General features: G+C 40.9%; 1 protein-coding gene across 5 annotated transcripts in view; it reads left to right on the top strand.

Annotated features, from left to right (window-relative positions):
• The window catches only part of usp47 (ubiquitin specific peptidase 47), a 166673-nt gene that overhangs the window by 119103 nt on the left and 24764 nt on the right, over positions 1-22806 (top strand). For 4 of the 5 annotated variants that reach the window (XM_080190073.1, XM_080190069.1, XM_080190072.1 and 1 more), the window contains 6 exons: positions 2151-2263; positions 6506-6610; positions 7064-7271; positions 7824-7939; positions 10838-10957; positions 12344-13139. In XM_080190073.1, the coding sequence (XP_080046199.1) occupies positions 2151-2263; positions 6506-6610; positions 7064-7271; positions 7824-7939; positions 10838-10957; positions 12344-13139 (1458 nt within the window). The remainder of the gene's footprint in view (positions 1-2150; positions 2264-6505; positions 6611-7063; positions 7272-7823; positions 7940-10837; positions 10958-12343; positions 13140-22806) is intronic. The other variant, XM_080190071.1, reaches the window with a different exon arrangement.

Genomic DNA, 22806 nt, shown 5'->3' with positions numbered 1-22806 from the left:
TTGTGTTTTGTTGTTGGTCGGTACAAGATCTTGAAGTAAACAGCAGCTTAAACTGGGGCTCAGAAACCTTGTAAGAAGTCTCACGACACCAGGTTAAAGTCCAACAGGTTTATTTGTATTAAACACCACAAGCTTTCGGAACTGGCTGTTCTTTCGACAGGTGGGTGGGACTTCTGATCACAAACATATAAAGACACAAACTCAATTTACATGACTAATGATTGGAATGTGAGTCTTTACAGCTAATCAAGTCATAAAGGCACAGACAATATGAGTGGAGAGAGCATTAAGCACAGGTTAAAAAGACAAGTATTGTTTCCAGACAGGAAAGTTGGTGAGATTTTGCAAATCCAGGAAAGTTGTGGGAGTTACAGATCGTGTGACATGAACCCAAGATCCTGGTTGAGGCCTTCCTCCTGTGTGGAACTTGGCTATCAGTCTCTGCTCGGTGACTCTACGCTGTCATGTGTGTGAAGGCTGCCTTGGAGAATGCTTACCCGAAGATCAGAGGCCGAATGCCCGTGACCTTGTCCCAAGGCATGGTATGTTGGGGAGACCGTGCAGACATTACGACAACAGACGAATGAACACTACACGGCAATCACCGGGCAAGAGCGTTCTCTTTCTGTTGGGGAACACTTCAGTGGTCACGGGCATTCGGCCTCTGATCTTCGGGTAAGCGTTCTCCAAGGCAGCCTTCACACACGTGACAGCGCAGAGTCACCGAGCAGAGACTGATAGCCAAGTTCCACACACACCTCCTCCAGGATCTTGGGTTCATGTCACACGATCTGTAACTCTCACAACTTGCCCGGATTTACAAAATCTCACTAACTTTCCTGTCTGGAAACAATACACATCTTTTTAATCTGTGCTTAATGCTCTCTCCACTCATATTGTCTGTGCCTTTATGACTTGATTAACTGTAAAGACTCACATTCCAATCATTATTAATGTAAATTGAGTTTGTGTCTTTATATGCCCTGTTTGTGATCAGAACGCCCACCCATCTGACAAAGAAACAGTCAGTTCTGAAAGCTAGCGACGTTTGCTACAAATAAACCTGTTGGACTTTAATCTGGTGTTGTGAGACTTCTTACTGTGTTTACCCCAGTCCCATGCCGGCATCCCCACATAATGCTCAGGAACCCTAATGTAAGTCACTGATGCTTGTGGTTTGAAAGTTTGTGTAGGTAGAAATAGAAATGAAGGAATCCTAAATGAGCCCCATAGATGCTCTATTATGCTTTTTAAACTGCACCATGGATGAAAATGTCGGTGTTGACTTTTGATTGCTAAATTCATTCAGCTATAAACTCCCACTGAGAATTGAACTTTGGAAAAACAGGGTCAGCAAAGGCTATTCAGTCTATCTAATCAGCATAAAAAATCATGCATGTTGATAATCATCATCCCTCAGGTATTAATTTTCACACTTTTTTTCCCCCTCACTATCTGATGCTTTGAGAAGTCTACTCAATGCAGTTGTGACTAGACTTTGTGCGTTTCTTTTTCTAAGCTCGCGACTGTGTCACCTGATTCCAGAATTTGAAGTTCAGTTTATCCTTACGGATCTACATTGTGAATACTGTCTCCATTGAACTTTCTGCTTAGCGTAAACCATCTCAAGCTCATTATTCTCCCCTCCTACCTGTGATTATGCTGGATGTCAGTTTACTTTTCTTTCCAGATCTGCCTCCAGGGCCAGAATTGTACTGAGTGTAATCCATATTCAGCAGCAACTTGCGTTGATATCACCCCTATAATAAAGTAAAATGTCTCCAGGGCACTTCACAGGAATAAGATCAAACAGAAGTTGACACAGAACCACATAAGGAGATATTTGAGAGGTGACAGGTGACCAAAAACTTGGTCAAAAAAATTTGCTATGTGCACATTGGCTGCCATATTTTCAACATTAAAACAGTGACTATACTTAAAGTACTTAATTGAATGTAAATCATTTTGGGAAGTCTTTTTTTATCGTCGTACCAAGTTACCTCTTGGGATTTGTGCTCTATTCCTCTGGGTGTAGATCCCAGGTCCCATTATCTTCCTCCTGCAACATGCTTCACTATTTTCAGTAAGCAAAGTATTTAACTTTCTGCTTTTATTTTGAGGTATAGAGCCTAATTTTTATTTTTTGATAGAGTTCTTGGAGGTCCATGAATTTCCTGAGCACATTAAACATCTGGTCCAGAAGGAGAAAGAAACAGAAGAACAAGAAAAAAGACAGCGGGAGATTGAACGTAACACATGTAAGGTATGATGCATAGTCTTGTGCATGTGTGCGCGCATGTGCCTGCAGCCACTGGTTCAAATCCTAATATGACAGCTGGTGGAATTTAAATTCAATTCATAAAACCTTGAGTTGAAACCTAGCTTCAGCAAATGGAGACTATGAAACTATCATTGCCATAAAAACCCATCTGGTTCACTAATATCCACTAGGGAAGAAAATTGCCATCCCTATTGTCATCTGTTCTGGCCTACATATGATGCCAGATCAACAGCAATATAGCTGACTCTTAAATGTCCTCTGAAATGGCGTAGCAAGCCACTCAGTTCAAGAGCAATTGAGGATGGAAAACAAACTCCCATGAAACAATTAATAAATAAAAACATAAGCAACACTTTGCTGTGGAGTTTTGTAAGACCAAAAGTTGGCACTTCTACAAACAATAATATTGCAACTGGTAACCAAAAACTTGGTCAAAGAATCAGACTTTAAGGAATATTTTAAAGGAGGACGGGTAGGTTTAGGGAGAGAATTCCAAAGCTTAGTGCCTTGGCAGATGAAGCCATAGTAATGATGAGGTGATTAAAATCAGGGAGGCCAGTATTTAAGGAATGTGGCGACCTGAGTGTTTGGGGCTGGAGGGAGCTACAAGTTCCTGTTGCCTGATGACAGCAACAGCCCAAAAACAAATACCTCCGTCGCAGGTTTATGCAATAACATCAGATTCTTATTTAAATAATTCCTACAAATGATTGCACAACCAATAGATCAGATCCAAGCTCTGCAGGTCTGCCGCATCCAGCTGTAAATGATGACAGACAATTAAACTACCAGGAAGAGGAGGCTCCCCAAACATCCCCATTTTCAATGACGGGGGAACCGAGCACATCAGTGCGAAAGGCAAAGCACTTGCAATCTTCCTCAGCCAAAATTGTGGAGGGATCATTTACCCTGACATTCTCTAGAAGTTCCCAGCACTACAGCTGCCAATTTTCAGTTAACTCTATTCATTTCACACGATGTCAAGAAATGACTGAGTGTATGAATCCAGCCATCCCTTTGATCTCCAACAACATCTTGGCTACCGATTTATACTTCAGAACTAGTCTCATCATTAGCCAAGTTTTTCCAACACTATTACTTACTAAACACTGTGGAACATTGTCCGGTATGTCTGGACCACAGAATATAGGACAAATCCAATCTGGCCAATTACCACCCCACCAATCTACTCTTGATCATCAGCAAAGTGATGGAAGATGTCCTAGATAGCACTATCAAGCAACACTTAACTCTGCAATAACCTGATAATTGATACTCAATTTGGATTTTGTTAGGGCACTCAGCTCCTGGCGTCATTGCAGCCTTGGTCTAAACATGGACAAAAGAGCTGAACTCGGGGTAAGTTTTGACTACCCTTGACATGAAGGCAGCACTTAATTGAGTGTGGTGTCAAGGAGCCCTTGCAAAACTAAAGTCAATGCATACAGCGGAACAGCAGTTCAAAGAAGACAGCTTGCTGCTGTCTTGTCAAGGGCAATTTAGGAGGGGCAATTAGATATAGCTCTTGGGGATAAAGAGATCAAGTAATATGGTGGGAAGGCAGGATTAGGGTATTGAATTTGATGATCATAATTAATGGTGGAGCTGGCTCAAAGGGCCAAATAGCCTACGCCTTCTATTTTCTATGTATGTTCTATGCAACGAATACTAGCTTTGCCAGTGATGCTCACGTTCCATGAATTAATAAAAGTTCCACCATCTATTCTCTGAAACATGACAGTCCACTTCACACACATTCACTGGCATGTGCATAAAACCCATAACTAAACTATACCATTTGCAAGCTTTTGCCCATCTTCTGGAACTTATAACTGAAATTGTTTTGAATCATCCTTGAATTGTGCTTGGAAGGACAGCATTTATTGCCCATCGATGGTTGCCCTAAGTTTGATACAAGTGACTGACATGCTAGGTCACTTCATGAGCAGTTAGTAGCCAAACCACATTGATGTGGGACTGGCATGGGTATCATAGGCACACTCGTTAGTTTCAGTGAGCAATCCATTAAGTTAGTTTAAAACTTGATGTTTTTCCTTGATTAATGAACTAAAAACCAAACAAAGTTTACAAAACACCAGGAGTGATGGATGAATGTGACTTGTTGCAAGTGAGTAAGGGAGCAGCTGAGTTTTGGATGAGCTGAAGTTAATGGTGAGAGGAAGATGAGAGATTCCCCAGTTGTGCGTTTTGATAATCAAGTACATAAGTCATAAAGGCATGGATGAGTTTTTCAGCCGCAGTAGATGAACTCAACCACGGAGGTCTGTGACTAGTGGTGTTCCGCAGGGCTCTGTACTGGGACCTCTGCTGTTTGTGATGTATATAAATGATTTGGAAGATGATGTAGCTGGTCTGATTAGTAAGTTTACGGACGATACAAAGATTGCTGTAGTTGCGGATAGTGATGAACGTTGTCAGAGAATAAAGCAGGATATAGATGGGCTGGAAAATTGGGCAGAGAAATGGCAGATGGAGTTTAATCAGATAAATGCGAGGTGATGCATTTTGGTAGATTTAATGCAGAGGGGAGCTATACACTAAATGGCAGAACCATCAGGAGTATAGACGTACAGAGGGATCTGGGTGTGCAAGTCCACAGATCCTTAAAGGTGGCAGCACAGGTGGAAAAGATGGTGAAGAAGGCAGATGGCATGCTCATCTTTATTGGACAGGGCATAGAGTATAGAAGTTATGATGTTGCAGTTACATAGAACGTTGGTTAGGCCACATTTGGAATACTGCATCCAGTTCTGGTCACCACACTACCAGAAGGACGTGGAGGTTTTGGAGAGAGTGCAGAGAAGGTTTAGCAGGATGTTGCCTGGTATGGAGGGTATTAGCTATGGGGTGAGATTGAGTAAACTAGGGTTGTTCTCCCTGGAAAGACGGATGTTGAGGGCAACCTAATCAAAGTTTATGAAATTGTGAAGGGCATAGATAGGGTGAACAGTTGGAAGCCTTTTCCCAGGTCACAAATGACAAACACAAGGGGTCACAAGTTCAAGGTAAGGGGGGCAAGTTCAATACAGAAATGTGGGGGACATATTTTACACAGAGGGTGGTGGGGGCCTGGAATGCACTAGCAAACAAGGTATTTGAGGCAGACACACTAGGATCATTTAAGACTTATCTAGATAGCCACATGAACACACTGGGAATGAGGGATACAAGCGGATAGTCTACTTAGGAACGCATGATTGGTGCAGGCTCGGAGGGCTGAAGGGCCTGTTCCTTGCTTGCCTCCTTCCAAAGAAACAATGTTACAGATGTGGAAATGGGCACTCTTGAGGTGTGGAAATGTGGTTGACAGCTCATTTCATGATTATGAACAGTCTGGTTCAGGTTGAGACAGTTACTGGTGAGAAGGCTGGAGCTAGTCGCAAGGGAGTGGAATTACCAGAGAGGCAGACAGATGGTGAGACAGCCATCAAAGAAAAACCTGTAGCATGCCAATTTCTTCAAGTGAAACCATAAAATAATTTTAAAAAGCAGGTGCTTACTTGAAGTTTCAAAATTTAAATGTCAAGACTTAAGCAGTTTCCAACTGTTCAGGTATTTTGTCAAGTGCAATTGTCATAAATTAGAATGAATGGAGACATTGAACATTTTACTGTTTCTATTACAGCATCATTCAGTAATGGCCCCTAGTGTGTGGCTAATTTCATTTTTAATTTTTTTTAAATGTGCAATAGACAATGTTGTGGAGCGTGTGACCTCATGTTTACAAAGCTTATGCAAATATACTTTTTGTGCGTTGTGAAATGAAAAATGGAATGTGCAAGTATGATTGTTCATTGAAACATGTACAACTTAAATTTACATTATGCTTTTAACTTAGTGAAACAGCCCAAGGTGCTTTACAGAAGCATTATCAAACAGAATTTGACACCAAACCACATAAGACGACATTGGGAGAAAGCTGTAATTTAAGGAATGTCTTAATGGAGGAGAATGCTGCAGTAGAGGGTTCACTTCCTGGGTTTACTGAATGGCGTAGGGAATGTTTAAGTGAATATGTACGTGTGCAGAATTTTATGAGTGTGTCTGTAGGGGTCTTTAATTAAAATGACTGCATACGCCTGAAATGGAATAGTGGCTGCCTCACCCCGGTTGATCAGCAACAATCATAAAATGTTGGCTAATTCTCAAATTGGTTGCATAATTTTCAAGAATGAGCTTTTCAAAACTATTTTCCTACCTTAGATCAAGCTGTTCTGCATGCATCCCACACGTCAGGTAATGATGGAAAACAAGCTGGAGGTTCACAAGGACAAGACGTTACAGGAAGCTGTAGAGATAGCATACAAGGTATGTGGATTTGAGGAAGGAGCTTTTCAAGATGATAAGAGATTTTGATAGTAAATGGGCAGGGGGAGGAATGATCCTTTAACATGAGCTCAGTAATTGTGGTCATGGATTGAAAATCATTGGTAAAAGATTGGGAGGGGAGATGGGGGAGAAATTGTTTCACTTGTGTTGGAATCTGGGATTCTTGACCTTATTCTATAAATAATTTTGGAGGGGGTTAGTACAGGTAATTGTGCATGGAAGTTAGAAGCTTACAGACAAAAACAGGAGTGTGGAACTAAATATAACTGCATTCTTAGAGAGCCAGCCAAGAGACATCGGGCCCATTGGTTACCTCCTGAGTTGTATGTTTCTAAGGTTTGTTTTATTTAGAGTCAATTTCCTAACATAGATGTTACATCATTGGTATTAACAGTTAGTGACAGCTTCTCTTTCTCTACCTTCTGTTTGAAGCTCATGGATTTAGAAGAGGCAATTCCACCTGACTGCTGCCGCTTGGTCAAGTATGATGAGTTCCATGATTACTTGGAACGCTCTTATGAGGGAGAGGAGGATACCCCAGTGGGGATGCTCCTTGGTGGAGTTAAATCGTCTTACATGTTTGACTTGCTCTTGGAAACGAGACAACCTAATCAAGCTTTTCAACCATATAAATCAGGAGGTAAGTTTCTTTCATCAGCACCAGAAAATAATGTTTTAATTTCAAAATTAATAGTTGAGAATGTAGTTGAGACCTATGATTTTTCTTGGCTAAAATTCCCTTTCTGTTCTTACAGTTTCCTGTCCCCGCATTAGATTAGTCCAACTGTACCAGCAACAGTACAGTGCTGCCTCTGCACTATCCTTCCAGCAGTCCAGCACTTCCTGATTGCTGCCCTCTGACAGCGTGCTCCTTCAGCACTGTCCCCCTGACAGTAAAGCGCTTTCTCAGTGCTGCTCTTCTGACAGTGCAGCACTCCTTGGTGTTGTCTCTTTGACAGAGCTGTGCTGCCCCTCCAGCAGCATGTTTCGCCACTCTAGAACTAGACTGGCACGTCAGCTTGGATCCGAGCTTGAGTCCGCAATGAACTCATAGCCTCATAATTCAAACAAATGTGCTTGCATCGGAGTGAATCTGAAGCCGTTACTGGGCATCACAAAACAGTGCTGATAAACATCAGAAATGTCATTGCCATTTTACTCATCTCATTTTGATCTATTATGTTTTCTTTAGAAGTCATGGTGAAAGTGCATGTGGTTGACCTGAAAACAGAAACTCTGATTCCGCCCATCAGTGTCCGTGCTTACCTTAATCAAACAGTGGCAGAGTTCAAACAACTCATTTCCCAGGTAGGAACTGCAGACCATTTGGCTACTTAGTTTATCTGCTTTTGTGAGCTCCTTTGAATTTGAAGAAATGGAATGCAGTCTTGCCACAATGAGCTGAATGTAGACCTTCAAGCAATTTTGGCTCCTGTTGCCAGCCAGTAATGTTTAATAAACTTGATATCGCTTGCAGCAGACGTTAGTGCCAATTTACTTTTGGCATTTAGCTTTAATCAAAGAGCCCACAAACCTAGATTGTGAAGGCATAAATAAGGGATATTGACGCTAAAGACATCAAAAAGCAGAGCAAGGGCAAATATGAAATTGAACAAACTTTAAAAAAGTAGGATAAAAATTTAAATGTTAACCTACATTAGTCCAGTGACCTGATGTAAAGAAAACAGTTTATTAATTTTAAAGCTGCAATATGCAAACATTTTAAACAGACCAGGCCTCTGAGCATAGAAGGAGAAAACACAGGCGGTGTTGTTTCATGTGCCAAGTCTTATAGAACTGAAAGCTGAGAGAGCCCTTCAGGTGAAGACCTTGGGCAATGCAATCATAAGTTGTTGGCCAGGGATTGAATGCACTGAGAGTCTCGGTAGAGAAACAGGGACCTGGTAAATGGTTTTCGAACACATCTCGGTGAAGCAAATCAAGCATGTGAAAATAGGTGAGGAGATTAAAAAGGCAAATCCAACAACCTAAACAATAACTGCAGGTACAGAAATCCCAAAAGGAAATGCGTGTGTACTGGAACTCAGATTTTTACTGATATCAAGAGAGGGAAAGTACAGGCCATCACTGAGCAATTCTCTGTGCATGCATCCACAGCAGTCACCCCCACACAGCAAAGCACATCTTCAGTCACTCAGCGAGTGAATAAACACCCTGAGGCTCGAGGTTAGTTAGATACACACGCACTCAGCCTCTCACAACCTAATGGTCACTTCTATTATTTTTTAAATATATCAATCTATTTCTTTGGCATTGCTTTATTTTTACTCAGCAATTTGTTTATTTTCTTCATACTCAAACTTATTTTGAAATTCGTGTATCTTTCCGGAGTTTGCTCATCGGCTCTTGAGTGAGATGAAAAGGGGAATGTGCACACCCCGCCCCACCTGTAAAAAGACTGGACAAACCTGGTTTAGACATTAATGTAACCTCTGCAGTTCCATTAGCTGTTACCGCCTCTGTCTTTTGCTGCTTGAACAATATTGAGCAGATTTTTACATTTTTATTTTTAGTTTTGACTAAGGTGGATAGCTGAAAAGTTCGCCTGCCTTTTCCAGGTACTAAATTAACTTGATATAAAGATCAAATTACCTGTAAACACTGAATAAACTCAGACTGAGAGCCAAAGTTGCAGAATGTGATCACTAACAAAATACATATTTTAATCCTTTTTTTTAGAACTTCCTTTTGATTTCCTGAAAGAAATGATAGTTTTGCTTTTCAGTTGATTAGTATTGAGCATTTACAGAGACGAATGATTGAAATTGAATTTTATGTGATCAGCAGCTAATACGTTATGTACTACATCTTCTGTGTATTTGGTAATGTGTCCAGCTGGAACACACTACTCGATTTTGTCAACGTAAAGGCTGCTTATGGATAAAAGTTAGCTTTTGAAAATCATTCCAAAAGACTTTAGAATCGAAAATGCAATTGCCTAACTTCAGTCATAATTACATCCCTTTCCCAGGTGTCATCATCATTTTCACTGGGCACCCCTCCCAACCTCAGCTCATCCTCTAGCATCTCCTTGAACAAGAGGCTGCACCTGCTCCTGCCTGTTTAGTGCTATGTGAGATCAACGCTAGTGTGGTTTTCAGATGATTTTAAATGCAACTACATCCTCAGTGTGTCTTCCCCAGCAAGCAACGTAATTTTATGACATAAACTTGTAGGTAAATCTATTGTAGGATTTAATTCAGCGGATCCCATCCAGGTTCAGCACAGTCTGTTGTGCCTCTACTGGTGTTTTGCTAGAACAATCTTTGTCCAGAAAGTGGCGCTCTAAGCCTTTATACCATTCATTTAAAAATGAACTACGAAACAATTTATCTAGAGATTTGAAGATAGTGTATAATCTTGCTTCAAAAAGCCTCAGATGTTAACATAAATTTTCCATTTGAAAGATATGGAAACACTCATGTTCCTAAATCCACATTTGTCAGTCTGAACAGTAACTTGTATAATCTTTTTCTTTGAATATATCTAAGAACTTGAAAAGCAGTGAATGTTTTTCATATGATTACCACCCTCTAGCAACTTTCCTTCTAACTTCTTAATAAAAGTGAGCGAGGTGAAACAAGGAATGCCAGTTTGATTGTGGCTTTGAAATATCACTTGAAAGCTCTGAGTGCTAATATGCAGATGAATGTTTTGACCTTCCATTACCACCAAATAATCAATCATTTTCATACTTCAGACATTGTTGGTTCTCTCATGAATTACTCATGAAGTTTTAGATAATTTCATGTTGTGGTTGAACACATTCCTTTTGAACATAGCACACAGTAATGGTATAATGTAGATCATCGGTTTTATTTTCTGTTAAATCTGCATGATTGCGTGTGTTCATACCCCATAAAGATCTGTCACTAATGTAGTCAGAGCATGACTATATTTTCTAGTACAAAAACAGAAAATGCTGGACTCAGCAAATCTGGCATCATCTGTGGTGAGAGAAACGGGATTAACATTTCAAGTCCAGATGACTCTTCAGTTTCACATATGTTACTGCATTTCAAATTGTGTAAGTGGAAAGAACCAAGTTTGCAAATAATAAACCAAACTTGTCTGACCATATAGAAGAATTATGGCAAGAGTTTATGGGATTTCTCTCAGTTGTCAAAACATGTATTCTGAGTTGTTATCTGATGTGGAGCATGTGCTGTTTCTGTTTTATCCCAGGCCACAGGTCTCTCTGCTGAGACAATGCGTATTGTACTGGAACGATGTTGCAATGACCTGCGGATGCTTTCCATGCCCAACAAAACGCTGAAGGCCGAAGGGTTCTTCAGGAGTAATAAGGTGAGTTTGTGGAATGAATTTTGCAATAAAATGGATGAATGATAATTTTGCAGAACTAACTGGAGGGAGCTGGATTGCTGAGGCCATTCTGGGTGATGAATTACAATTTGTGAACCATTCCAACTTAATACCAGCAGGATGGATACAGCAACACAGATTTAGTGTGAAAATACGTAATATACAGAATGAACTAATTAAATAGAGCTTCTAAAATATTGTCCTTCTGAAGGAAAATTGCATTTTTAAACTAAAATATGATGTGTTCTTGCGCTTAGAAAGGATAGCAGGACTAGAGGGCACAGCCTCAAGATAAGGAGGTGGGGGGGCAGTTTAGATCAGAGTTGAGGAGGAACTTCTTCACTCAAAGGGTGGCGAATTTCTGGAATTCTCTGCCTGTTGAAGTGGTGGAGTCATGGGTAGATAGGTTTTTGATAGACAAGGGAATTAAGGATTATGGGGAGAAAGCGGGAAAGTGGAACTGATCCACTTCAGATCAGCCATGATCTTATTGAGTGGCGGGGCAGGCTCGAAGAGCTGGTGGCCTACTCCTGCTCCTATTTCTTATGTTCTTATTGTGTGGTTAATCCTATTTGAAATTAAGCTTTATGGTAGCTAGTTACCTACAGCAAACATTGAATTATCTATATTAGTGTAAAGTTCAAATGACTGATTTCTATTGGGGAAGTCATTAATCAAGCTTTGTACCTCAAGTTCAATACATTTGAAAAGATAGCGATTTATCATGAGATATTTTTGTGTGTTTTATAGATCAAGGAAATTCAAAGCATCCATTGCTTTTTGCTGAATTATAACTCAAGCAGCATGCAAACATATAAAGAAGGAAAGACTTGCATTTTATAGCACATTTTCTTGACTTCAAGACATTCCAAAATGCTTTACAGCTCATGAAGTCATCTTGAATTGTATTGTAGGAAATCTGGCAACCAAATTATGCACAGCGCCCAACAGACAGCAGTGTGATACTCACCAGACAATCTTAGTGGTGTTGTTAAGGGAATTAATAAAGGAAGACCTCTCCTGGGATCTTTTGCAATCTCCTGAGAAAACAGGCGGAGCCTTGCTTTATCGTATCATCTGAAAGACAACATCTGAACCATTGCAGCATTCCCTCAGTACTGACAGTGCAGGCCTGGTTTTTGTGCTCAAATCTCCAGAGTGGGCTTGAGCACAGAACCTTCTGCCTCAGAGGAGTCAATGCTATCAACTTAACCACACATTGATACCTCTATACAAAGCTTGTGGAACTTAGTGTTTTGTAAACAAATCCATATGGTTTCAAGGGGTTTGTGATCGTTTGTGTCGCAGTTCATTTATTTATATCTAATGATTTAAATCTAGTCTAACCTGAATTTTAATGTGTTCTAGATATTTGTTGAAAGCTCAGACAACCAAGATAATCAAGCGGCTTTCACTGAGTCGCAACTGTGGCATCTACTAGACCAGCATGCCAATACCATTCGGCTGTATGTTTCATTGCCAGAACAATCACCGGGGTCCCAAGGACTAAGGTGTCTCCATCAAAAGGCTGCTGGGGATCCAGGCAGCCAAGAAGACAGCTACGAATGTGTGAAAGGGTCCTCAACACACAGGAAACCTGTGGAAGCCATTTTGGAGGAAAGCACAGAGAAATTGAAGAACCTGTCATTGCTGCAACAACAGCAGTCATCCTGCACTCCAGGAGAAAATGGCGATGGTTTCAAAAGTGCGGAAGGCAGTGACTTTGAAACCATTGAGTCGCCATCACAAGAGGCAGACTCATCAACCTCTGTGGACAACAGGGAACTGGAAAACCGGATTCCCTCCTCTGATCCAGAGACCCCACTCCAATCGGAAGAGAGGTCAGATTCTGATGTAAATAATGATCGGAGCACGAGCTCCGTGGACAGTGACATCCTCAGCTCCAGCCACAGCAGTGACACTTTGTGTAATGCAGACACAGCCCCTATCCCCCTGACTAATGGGTTGGACTCTCACAGCATCACGTACAGCCGCCGCTCAAAGGCCAATGAAGCAAAGAAGGAAACTTGGGATACAGCAGAAGAGGATTCTGGGACAGATAGTGAATATGACGAGAATGGGAAGGGCAGAGGATTGACACGGTACCTGTACTTCAAAGCAGAGCAGTGCACTTCTGAGGATGGATCAGGTGATGGACAGCAAAGTATGTTGTGTTTTGTGAGGTGCATATTAAAGGAACTTTAATACGTATTTCTTTGGTGATAGAATTAGGGTTAGGGTTAAGTGTGCTTTCTGTCACCATCAACCTCCTAAATAATGTATAATTTGCTTTCAAAAACAGTGAAATTCCTCCAGTTACTCATGTAGCCTCGAAGCTAATGGGTATTACGCTGCATACCTGTTCCAATTGCAGCATCCCATGTAGTCCTATATAGCACAGGAACAGGCCATTCAACCCAGTTAGTCCATGCCAGTGTTTATGCTCCATTTGAGTTTCCTCCCAGCTAACCCCACTGCCATATTTTTATTTTCTTTTCTCCCATGTTTATCATACATCCCTCTCTTCACGAGTTTAAAAGAATGAGCTGTGATCTCCTTGTAACACAACATTTTTAAGGGATTTGACAGAGTAGTTGGGAGATTGGTTCTGCTGGCTGGGGAACTTGCAATCTCAGAATAAGAAATCAACCATTTATGACTAAAATGAGAGGAATTTTTTTTCACTTAAAGGTTAGTGACTCTGGAATTCTCTCCCCAGTGAGATGTGAATGCTCAGTATTTGAGTATATTCAGGACAAAAGTGGGTAGATTTTTGGATAATAAGGGGATAGAAGGTGGAGCTGGGTTAAAAGATTAGCAGTGAACTTTGTGAATGACAGCAGAAGCCCAAAGGGCCAAATACCTACTCCTAGTTTTGCGTTCTTCTGTTCTCAAATCCACCTCTGCTATTCGCCTCAACGGCTTGTTATAGTAATTAATTGTACATTCTCACCACTGCAGATAAAGAGGGTTCCCCTAAACTCCCATATAGATTTATTAGTGCCTATCATAGTGGTGGCCTCTAGTCCTGGTTTCGCGACAAGTGAAGCATCTTCTCTTCATCTACCCTACCAAATCCTTTCAAAATTTAATTAAAGATTTATTATTAAGTCCCCTTCAGTTTTCTCTTTTCTCGAGAAAAGTACCTCATCTTTTTCAATGTTTCTGCATAGCTTTTAACTCCTAGTTGTGGTATCATTCTAAACCCTTTCGCACTTGTCCAGTGCCTTGAAACGCTTGTTATAATATGGAAGCCAAAACTATATATAGTACTCCCAAGTGTGATCGAATAAGGAATCTCTACCAGTTTAATGTAACTTCTCTGCTTTTAAATTGTATCCCTCCAAAAATGACCCTCAGTGCTATATTTGTAATTTATTGAAATGTGTGACTATTTTTCGAGACTTGTTATCTGTACTGGTAGATTTTTCTGCTCCTACTGAAATACACCACGTTACTCTTACAGTGAAGTTGATTTTCGGTTAGGTTCCCATTCTGCAAGCTTACCCTATTCTCTAACTCAGTTTCTCAGTGGCAGCTACAAAGTTGGATATAGGAACTTAATTATCGAAATCATTTCAAATAAAATTTGTCTTTATTTGAAGACTGTTCAGTGAGGCTGAATATCACTTTAAATGTTCACTTAAAAAAAAGTGTTACAGTTCCTTTAATGCTTTTTAAAAATATGTGCCAACTGCTTTAAGAAAGAAGTTTAATTTATGTTTCTTCCTCAGGTTGTGCATCATTCCCAGCCATGCGGTTGATGCTGAATGATTGGTGCTTGCACAAGTGGCTGAGTGTATTATATCTTCGAATTTGCAGCCTATACTTGCACATCCCCTCAATGGGATGTCTGAGATCAGTAACTTGGAGGATGCAATCTTAAGCACAGACGCACATCCTGCTACTCCTTTTGCATCCCTTGCAGTTCTGATACTCCTCATGTTTTACCCATTAAACTGTCACTGCTTTACCCAGTAAGCTACCATTATTCCCTTTGTTTTCTTCAACTCTGATACAGCAAGCACCTAGCCTTTGGGCGCAGAGCTGTAAAACTGGTCTCCTGAGGGAGGGAAGACCACTTCTCAAGATGGGTTTTGTTCTCTGCCCCTGAAACGAAGCTCTTGTGGCCAAGATTGCAATTACGTTTTTTTGAGTTATTGCTCATGCGCATATTCTGTTTTTAGAGCAAATCACTAAAATTACCACACTTGTTGATGGGGTGAATTTGGCATGTCAGAAGCCAGAGTGTAGAAAGCATGTATCAATTAAGTGTTCAAACTGCCTTGCAGAAATCTCACACTCTTCGAATAATCTCAATTCCCAATGTTTTCCATCTTCCTTAATTTCATTGAATTAAAATTCTTGCAGCATTTCTCAAAAGTATAGAACCCTATATAGGAACCACTAAATTAAAGGCAACTGTTGAAAGCAGCCCGAATTGTAAATCTCTTCATTTAACCAATTTGAATGAACAGAATATGTCTGAGAGCATCCACGACCTTCTGGGACAATTAGCAGAATAACTGGTGGACTATAGGGTTTCATCTGCTTCTGAGCTGGTGCTGTATAAAGGAGAAGAATACCAAAGCTCAACAAATTATAAAGCATGCCTTGGAAAATGAATGTATTGTTTTTACGCTCTTATTGTCTATCTGTCAATATAGACATCTGGTATGTCCATCACAGCCTAGAAGTTAAAAGGAGTTGAAGAGACTCTGAAGGTTTTCTCGTTGACAAAGAATTGAAGATTTAAGAGCAGCTGTCAATCGAGAGAAACCACTTCCAATGACAGAATGTGTTCTTTCACTATGCACAAATCTGCCACAGTGACCTTAGAAATTGGTCAGATTAAATATCTTGGCAACAGAATAATATATTGTTGCTTACACGATATAGTGCCCCTGCCCTCTCAGAAGTTAAAGCCAATTCATTATTCCTTCTGTAATATCCCTATACTAGAGGAATTTTGTACCAATTTAAGGTACAAGAAGAGACTGGATAGGCTTGGATTCTTTGCTTAAGAGCAGAGAAGGCTGAGGGGGGGGACATGATTGAGATGTAAAAGATTGAGGGGTATGGATAAGTTGAATAGGAAGCAGGTTGAGGGGTCCACTGTGAGGAGGCATCATTTTCAGGTGAGGGACAGGAGATTCAAAGTGGATTTGAGAAAAAAAATCATTCATAGGATGGTGAGAATCTGTGAAGGCAATGGAGACCGGAAGCCTTACAACCTTGAAGTATTTGGATGGGCACTTGAAATATCAAAATATTCAAGGGTATGGAACAAGCGCTGGAAAATGGAATTGGTGCACTTTTAGTGGTAGTTATCATCAGTGCAGACTCAATGGGCCGAAGGACCTTTTTCTGCACTGTACTATTCTATGACTATGACTGGATTTTTTGCCAGTTATCTTAAATCCCTGACGGCTGCTTACTGACACCCTGTCGGTGCAAATAGTTTCCCTGTATCCACTCCAGTAAAATCAATATGATAAAACTCCTATGAATTGCAAATTTTTTGAACCGTCATGTTGATTCATACTCCTAATCGAAGTGTCAACGAGTGAGAGTCTAAAGAGTGCTCCATCCCAGGCAACATCCTGGTGAATCTTCTCTGTACCCCCTATAGTGCTATCACATCCTTCCTGTAGCAAGGTGACCAGAACTGCACACAGTATTCCAGCTGTGGCCTAACCACATTCTGTATAGCTCTATTGTAACCTCCCTGCTGTTACGCGCTATACTATGACTGGTAAAAGTAAGTGTTCCAAATGCCTTTTTAACTATCCTATTCACCTGGTTTGCACCTTTAAGGATTTGTGAATAAGTACTTCTGAGCTTCTTAGTGTTCTGTTATCCATTAAATACTCCCTTGTCTTATTACTTTGCACTTCTCAGGGTTAAATACCATCTGTCACTGTTCTGCCCATCTGACCAGCCCTTCATGTATATCTTCTTGTAAGCTATGACCTGCTTCATTATTAACCACCCTACCAATGTTGGTGCCCTTTGCAAACTTACTTATTATTCCCTCCACATTCTCATCTATATCATTTATGTATGTGACAAACAATAAGGGACCTAGCACTGAGCCTTGTGGTATACCACTGGATACTGGTCTCCAGTCACTTAAACACCTTCTACCATCACCCTTTGTGTCCTATTGCAAAAAGCCAGTTTTGGATCCATCCCTCCAAGTTTCCCTGAATTCCAAGTGCTTCAACCTTCTCAGTCTCTGATGTGGGACCTTGTCAAAGGCTTTGCTAAAATCTACGTAACCTACATCAATTGTGCTTTGCTCATCAGTACACTGATTCACCTTTTCAAAAAATTTGATGAAATCTGTTAAGCATGACCTCCCTGTGACAAAGCCATGCTGATTATCCGTAATCAACCCATGCCTTTTCAAATGGAGATTAATTCTCTCCTTTAATTCTCCTCCAAATAAATAAATAAAAAGTTATGCTGCAACTTATGATGATCAGTGTGTGGTTTAAAATGATGGTGGAAGCAAATTCAATCGAAACTTTCAAAAAGGAGTTGGATAGATTGTTAAAAAGGAAAGGTTTGCAGGGCATTTTGAAAGGGTAAGAGGTGTGGAGCTAATTCGATGGCTCGTTCATAGAGCCAACAGAGGTGAGACGAAACAGTCTCCTTCTACGTTTGACCCAATTTTCTGCATCCCCAAAAATTTCTCGGATGAGATTTTATGCCCTCGCTTGTTCCGAACTGTAAAATCCTGCTCAAGGTCAATGGACTGTTTCATTGTCCACCCCTCCCCTACTTTGATTCCTGTGGTGGGTGGGATGGTAAAATTCCAACCATCAGGTTTTTTGCCCACTTCAGTTCAGTTCCCATTGAATTGAAAGGAGAGAATATTTATTGTTGGATATCTGGTGCAATGGCTGGACTATGATTAGATTTATAATTTTCTAAAGACAACAGCGAAAGTAAATTCTGTAAATTAGAGTTCAATTTGCAGGTAGCTTTTTGGAAAGTGAGCTTTTTTAGTTAATGTTGGCAGGACTTGTAATAGAGCAGGATAATCTAGCAGTTAACCAAGCATCCCAGTAAAAGAATTCCAACAATGTTTCAGTCATACTTCCAAAGAACAATAATGAAAGTTTCTTTTCATTTCCTGCATGAGTGCCAGTCCTCAATTACATCTAGAGTTAATTATATTGTTAACAGCCTTGGACTTGGACTTCTACTTGAGTATCCTAAGCCTTTGTAGTACTTAAAATTCTGACCAGAGTAGGTAAGTATATTTTTCTTACCCTAAGTGCCGCCTCATAAAGGGTTGATATGAAAGGATTGCTGAAATAAAGACCAGAAACAAAGATTGCAATTCTGATTTCTCTTAATTTGAAAGCAGCTTGCATGTGATTCCATTGTGAGAATTAACAGCCCAGCCTGACATGCACTGCGTAAGATTGTTTACAGCTAGGATAATCATCTACCAATTTGGGACCATCAACATAAGATCGTCGCTAATAAATCCAGAAGTGAATTCAGGAGAATCTTTTGTATCCAGATAGTGGTGAGAATGTGGAGCTCACTATTACGTGGAGCAGTTGAGTTAAATAGTATGGATACCTTTAAGGGGAGGCTGGATAACTTTTGTGAGAGAGAAGTGAATAGAGGATGTATTGATAAAAGTGAGATGGAGAGTATGGGGAGAGACTCGTGGAGGCTTATTACCAGCATGGTCTGTTGGGCTGAATGTTGTGTTTTTTGCATTGTAAATTTGATATAATGCCATACGTTTTGCTTTATTGTTCCTGATGTGTACAGAAAAAAAAGCCATGAATTCCAATGATGCTGTGCTTATTTCTTGCTCTTGCCAGAAATGCCATGACTTGTGATTGAATGGAGGGAAGGAATGATTTTTAATGTAGCACGAAGATTAGGTGCCTAAGGCACATTTTTTCCGGTTTACGGCTTACAATCTACCCAGCTTACGTTTTTAAGAACATAAGAACATAAGAAATAGGAGCAGGAGTAGGCCATCTGGCCCTTCGAGCCTGCCCCGCCATTCAATAAGATCATGGCTGATCTGTCGTGGCTCAGTTCCACTTTCCCGCCCTCTCCCCATAACCCTTAATCCCCTCTCTTATCAAAAACCCATCAACCCGCTTCTTAAAAATATTTAGCGAGGCAGCCTCCACCACTTCAACGGGCAGAGAATTCCAGAGATTCACCACCCTTTGAGTGAAGAAGTTCCTCCTCAACTCCGTTCTGAACCGCCCCCCCTTTATCTTGAGGCTGTGCCCCCTAGTCCTACTGTCTTTTTTGAGCGGGAAGAGTCTTTCCACCTCTATCCTATCCATCCCATTCATCATCTTATACGTCTCAATGAGATCTCCCCTCATTCTTCTAAACTCTAACGAGTACAAGCCTAGTTTATTCAGCCTCTCCTCATAGCTCAACCCCCTCAACTCCGGTATCAGCCTAGTAAACCTCCTCTGCACTCCCTCCAAGGCCAAAATATCCTTGCGCAGGTGCGGCGCCCAAAACTGCACACAGTACTCCAGCTGCGGCCTCACCAATGCCCTATACAGCTGCAGCAAGACCTCCCTACTTTTATATTCAATCCCCCTCGCTATGAAGGCCAGCATCCCATTCGCCTTCCTGACCACCTGCTGCACCTGCAGGCTGGGTTTTTGCGACTCATGCACAAGGACCCCGAGGTCCCTCTGCACCGTCGCCTGCTGCAGTTTTTCGCCCCGTAAGTAATAGTCCTTCCTACCATTCTTCCTACCAAAGTGGACCACCTCACACTTGCCAACATTAAATTCCATTTGCCATTTCCTGGCCCATTCGCCCAGCCTATCTAGATCCTTCTGCAGACTCTCCACACCCTCCGCACAATTTGCCTTTCCCCCAATCTTGGTGTCATCAGCAAATTTCGACACCCTACACTCGGTTCCCTCCTCCAGATCATCTATATAAATGGTAAATAGCTGAGGCCCCAGCACCGACTTGATGCTTTATTGTTGAATGTTGGAGGGTATAATGTGCTAGTGGATTTTACATTTAATGTACTTGCATGAACTGTGAATGTTTTAAAAAGTGATAAAATTATTTTTCTAGTTAAAAATTAGTGCCCCAAACTAATTGAAAGTCTAACAAAATGGAATAGACTCTCGAGGGTACTGCATTCAGTAAAATTGGCCTTAAATGTTTCAACTGTTTTTAAGAATGACTTTGGGGTACACTGCTCTGTTTTATTGTAGCTCATTTGGTAACTGTACGTCATTTTAGAAGCAGCAAGTCTGAGTGCTTTATGAGAGAGGCATTAGTGGATGCACTTTGCTTCCATCTTTAGTCGCCCTACTAAAATTTTAGCACTACCAATTCCTGACGTTCAAGAATCGGATAACCAGGAGTAAAAGCACTAATGCCACCAATTGCAGGGAATCCATGCATTGTTCGTTAGTACAACCTCCTAATAAGACAGCTGAGACTATGAAACAAATTATCATGCAGATAGTCAGTGCACTAATGGACTAGATTATGCTGCCAAGATAACAGCGATTAATGGTGCCTGCTGTTTATTAATGATAAATAGGCAACTTCGGGGAGGAAGAAATAGCCAGTGAATTGTGAAGCACCACAAATTGCTGCAATTTATGCTTCCCTACTATAAGTCTTATGCAAACAATAGCTCACGCACTGCGTTGATGCATTCGTATCCCAATAACCCATTAAACTCGCTACAAGATGTTAGGGTAAGTTCTTTTTTAAAAATGTGGATTGTTCCTGCAATGCCTCTCGACTTCTCCAGTCCAGAAAGGCAACAATCAAAACTCTAGTGTTTCAATTCCTGTAGATAGCAAATTCTTAATTTTCCTTCCTTGCCTTCCCTTTTCCAATTTCTTTCCCACTCTATTATTCTCTCTCTGGACATGATTTGTCCAGATCTAATTCACCCAATTTTCTTTTCCGTGGTTCCCCCTTTTTTGTCAGCCATTGAATCTCAAATTGTGATTGCCATTGATCTGGAAACAAGGCAAATTTGTAATTTCTTTATAATCTCTGAATTCTGCAATTTTTAAGAGTGTTTGAAAAGAACTTGCAATTGTCAATAATATGGAATACTGGCCCATGTGACTTGGTGACCCTTAACCTGGAAGCTGCACCAACAGGAAGAAAGTTGAGACTAGAAGTTGTGTGGCTGCAGATACAGGAGATCAACAGCAGAGAGGACACAGAAGACAAAGAAGTATGGTTTTAAAAAAAGGGAAGTGCTGCAATAGGACACAGTTACCAAAATTCTGCTGTGTTTAGGACCAAGCCAAACTCTCTACAAAATGGTCAGTTTTCTGTTTGGCAATAAAAAAAATAAAATTCTGAAAATTCTTAGAGAATTGATGTATGACTGAACTAAAAGAAACTGAGTATTAAAACATGGTGGGACTAGGTCAGTCGTGCAGAAGAGCTAAGAACTTGCTTCGGAACGCTAAATCATGAATCAGGTGGTATTGGAACTCTGGAAAGCTGCACCATCAGGGCTGCTGTGACCAGTGGGAGAAAGGGCTCCTAGAAGTATGCCTTGCTGATGATAAGCATTCCTGTGAAACTTGAAGGTAAAAGCTGCTGTCAGATAGGACTCTTGATCCACCCTCTATCTGCTGCAAAGGGGACACAGACAAAGAACTTGAAGTGCTGTAGCACCATACAATTACCAAACCTGTGTGTTTAGGAACAAGCCAAGCTCTAGCAAATGGTCCATTTTCTGTTTGGCAGTAAGAAGGCAAATAAAATTCCAGAATCTGTTGGGGTTGCAATGAGAAAATGAAATAGAACTAAGAAAGATTGACTTAGAAAGAGAAATTAGCAAGAGAAGAGAGTGAGAGCAAACACGAGTTCCAATTACATGAAATTGAGTTGATGGGAAATGTAGCTGACTTGGGAGAAAACTGCTCTTAATTTTGATTTGGCCAGTAATTCCACAAATTTTAATTGGCTGAAAGGCTAGTGAGCTATACTTTGAAGTATTTTAGTCAGGAAGATTTTGGGATGTACTCGGACCTTTCAGCAGGACACTGTTGTGATTGTGTGGAAATAAAGATTGCTATATTGAACATTTGCTGCCTAGAGTCCTGTAGGCAGGAATTTAGAAATTTGAGAAAGAAAACAGGCTACAGCTATGTAGAATTTGCCAGGATGAAAGAATAAATGGTGCAGGAATTTAATAGTAGTGACCCTTTGGGGTTAAGATCTAGCCTGGAACACTGCAAAGTTCACAAATTAAGGGAAGTCTTGGTAATGACAAATTCATCAGATGATTGTTAACAGATCCTGCCTTGGAACTTTCCAGAGAAAGCAGCATGAGAAACAGGCTGATGATAAGAGGTCAGGGCCTGCTGAGAAAGAGGGGAGGGAGGAAAGACCTGAGGCTAGTAGAAATGAAGACTAAGAGAGCGGGTCTATTACAAGGGAAACAGTATGCTACTGTTTGTAAGAAGAAACAGCATGTAATGCTGGAAATTAAAAAGTTATCCTGTTGCGTTTTGTCCAGTTAGGAAGCCTACAGTGCAGAAATAGGCCCTTCGGCCCATCAAATCTGCACCTATCACAATCCCACCAAGGCCCTATCCCTACACTTTTACCCGCTAATCCCTCTAACCTACATGTCCCAGGACACTAAGGGGCAATTTTAGCATGACCAATCAACCTAACCTGCACAACTTTGGACTGTGGAAGGAAACCGGAGCACCCGGAGGAAACCCATGCAGATATGAGGAAAATGTGCAAACTCCACACAGACAGTGACCCGAGCCGGGAATCGAACCCAGGTCCCTGGAGCTGTGAAGCAGCAGTGC

The sequence above is a fragment of the Carcharhinus amblyrhynchos genome, chromosome 6, assembly GCF_965287045.1.
Source record: "Carcharhinus amblyrhynchos chromosome 6, sCarAmb.v2.hapA, whole genome shotgun sequence".
In the NCBI taxonomy this organism is placed as follows: Eukaryota; Metazoa; Chordata; class Chondrichthyes; order Carcharhiniformes; family Carcharhinidae; genus Carcharhinus; species Carcharhinus amblyrhynchos.
This window is presented reverse-complemented; position numbering and strand designations above follow the sequence as displayed.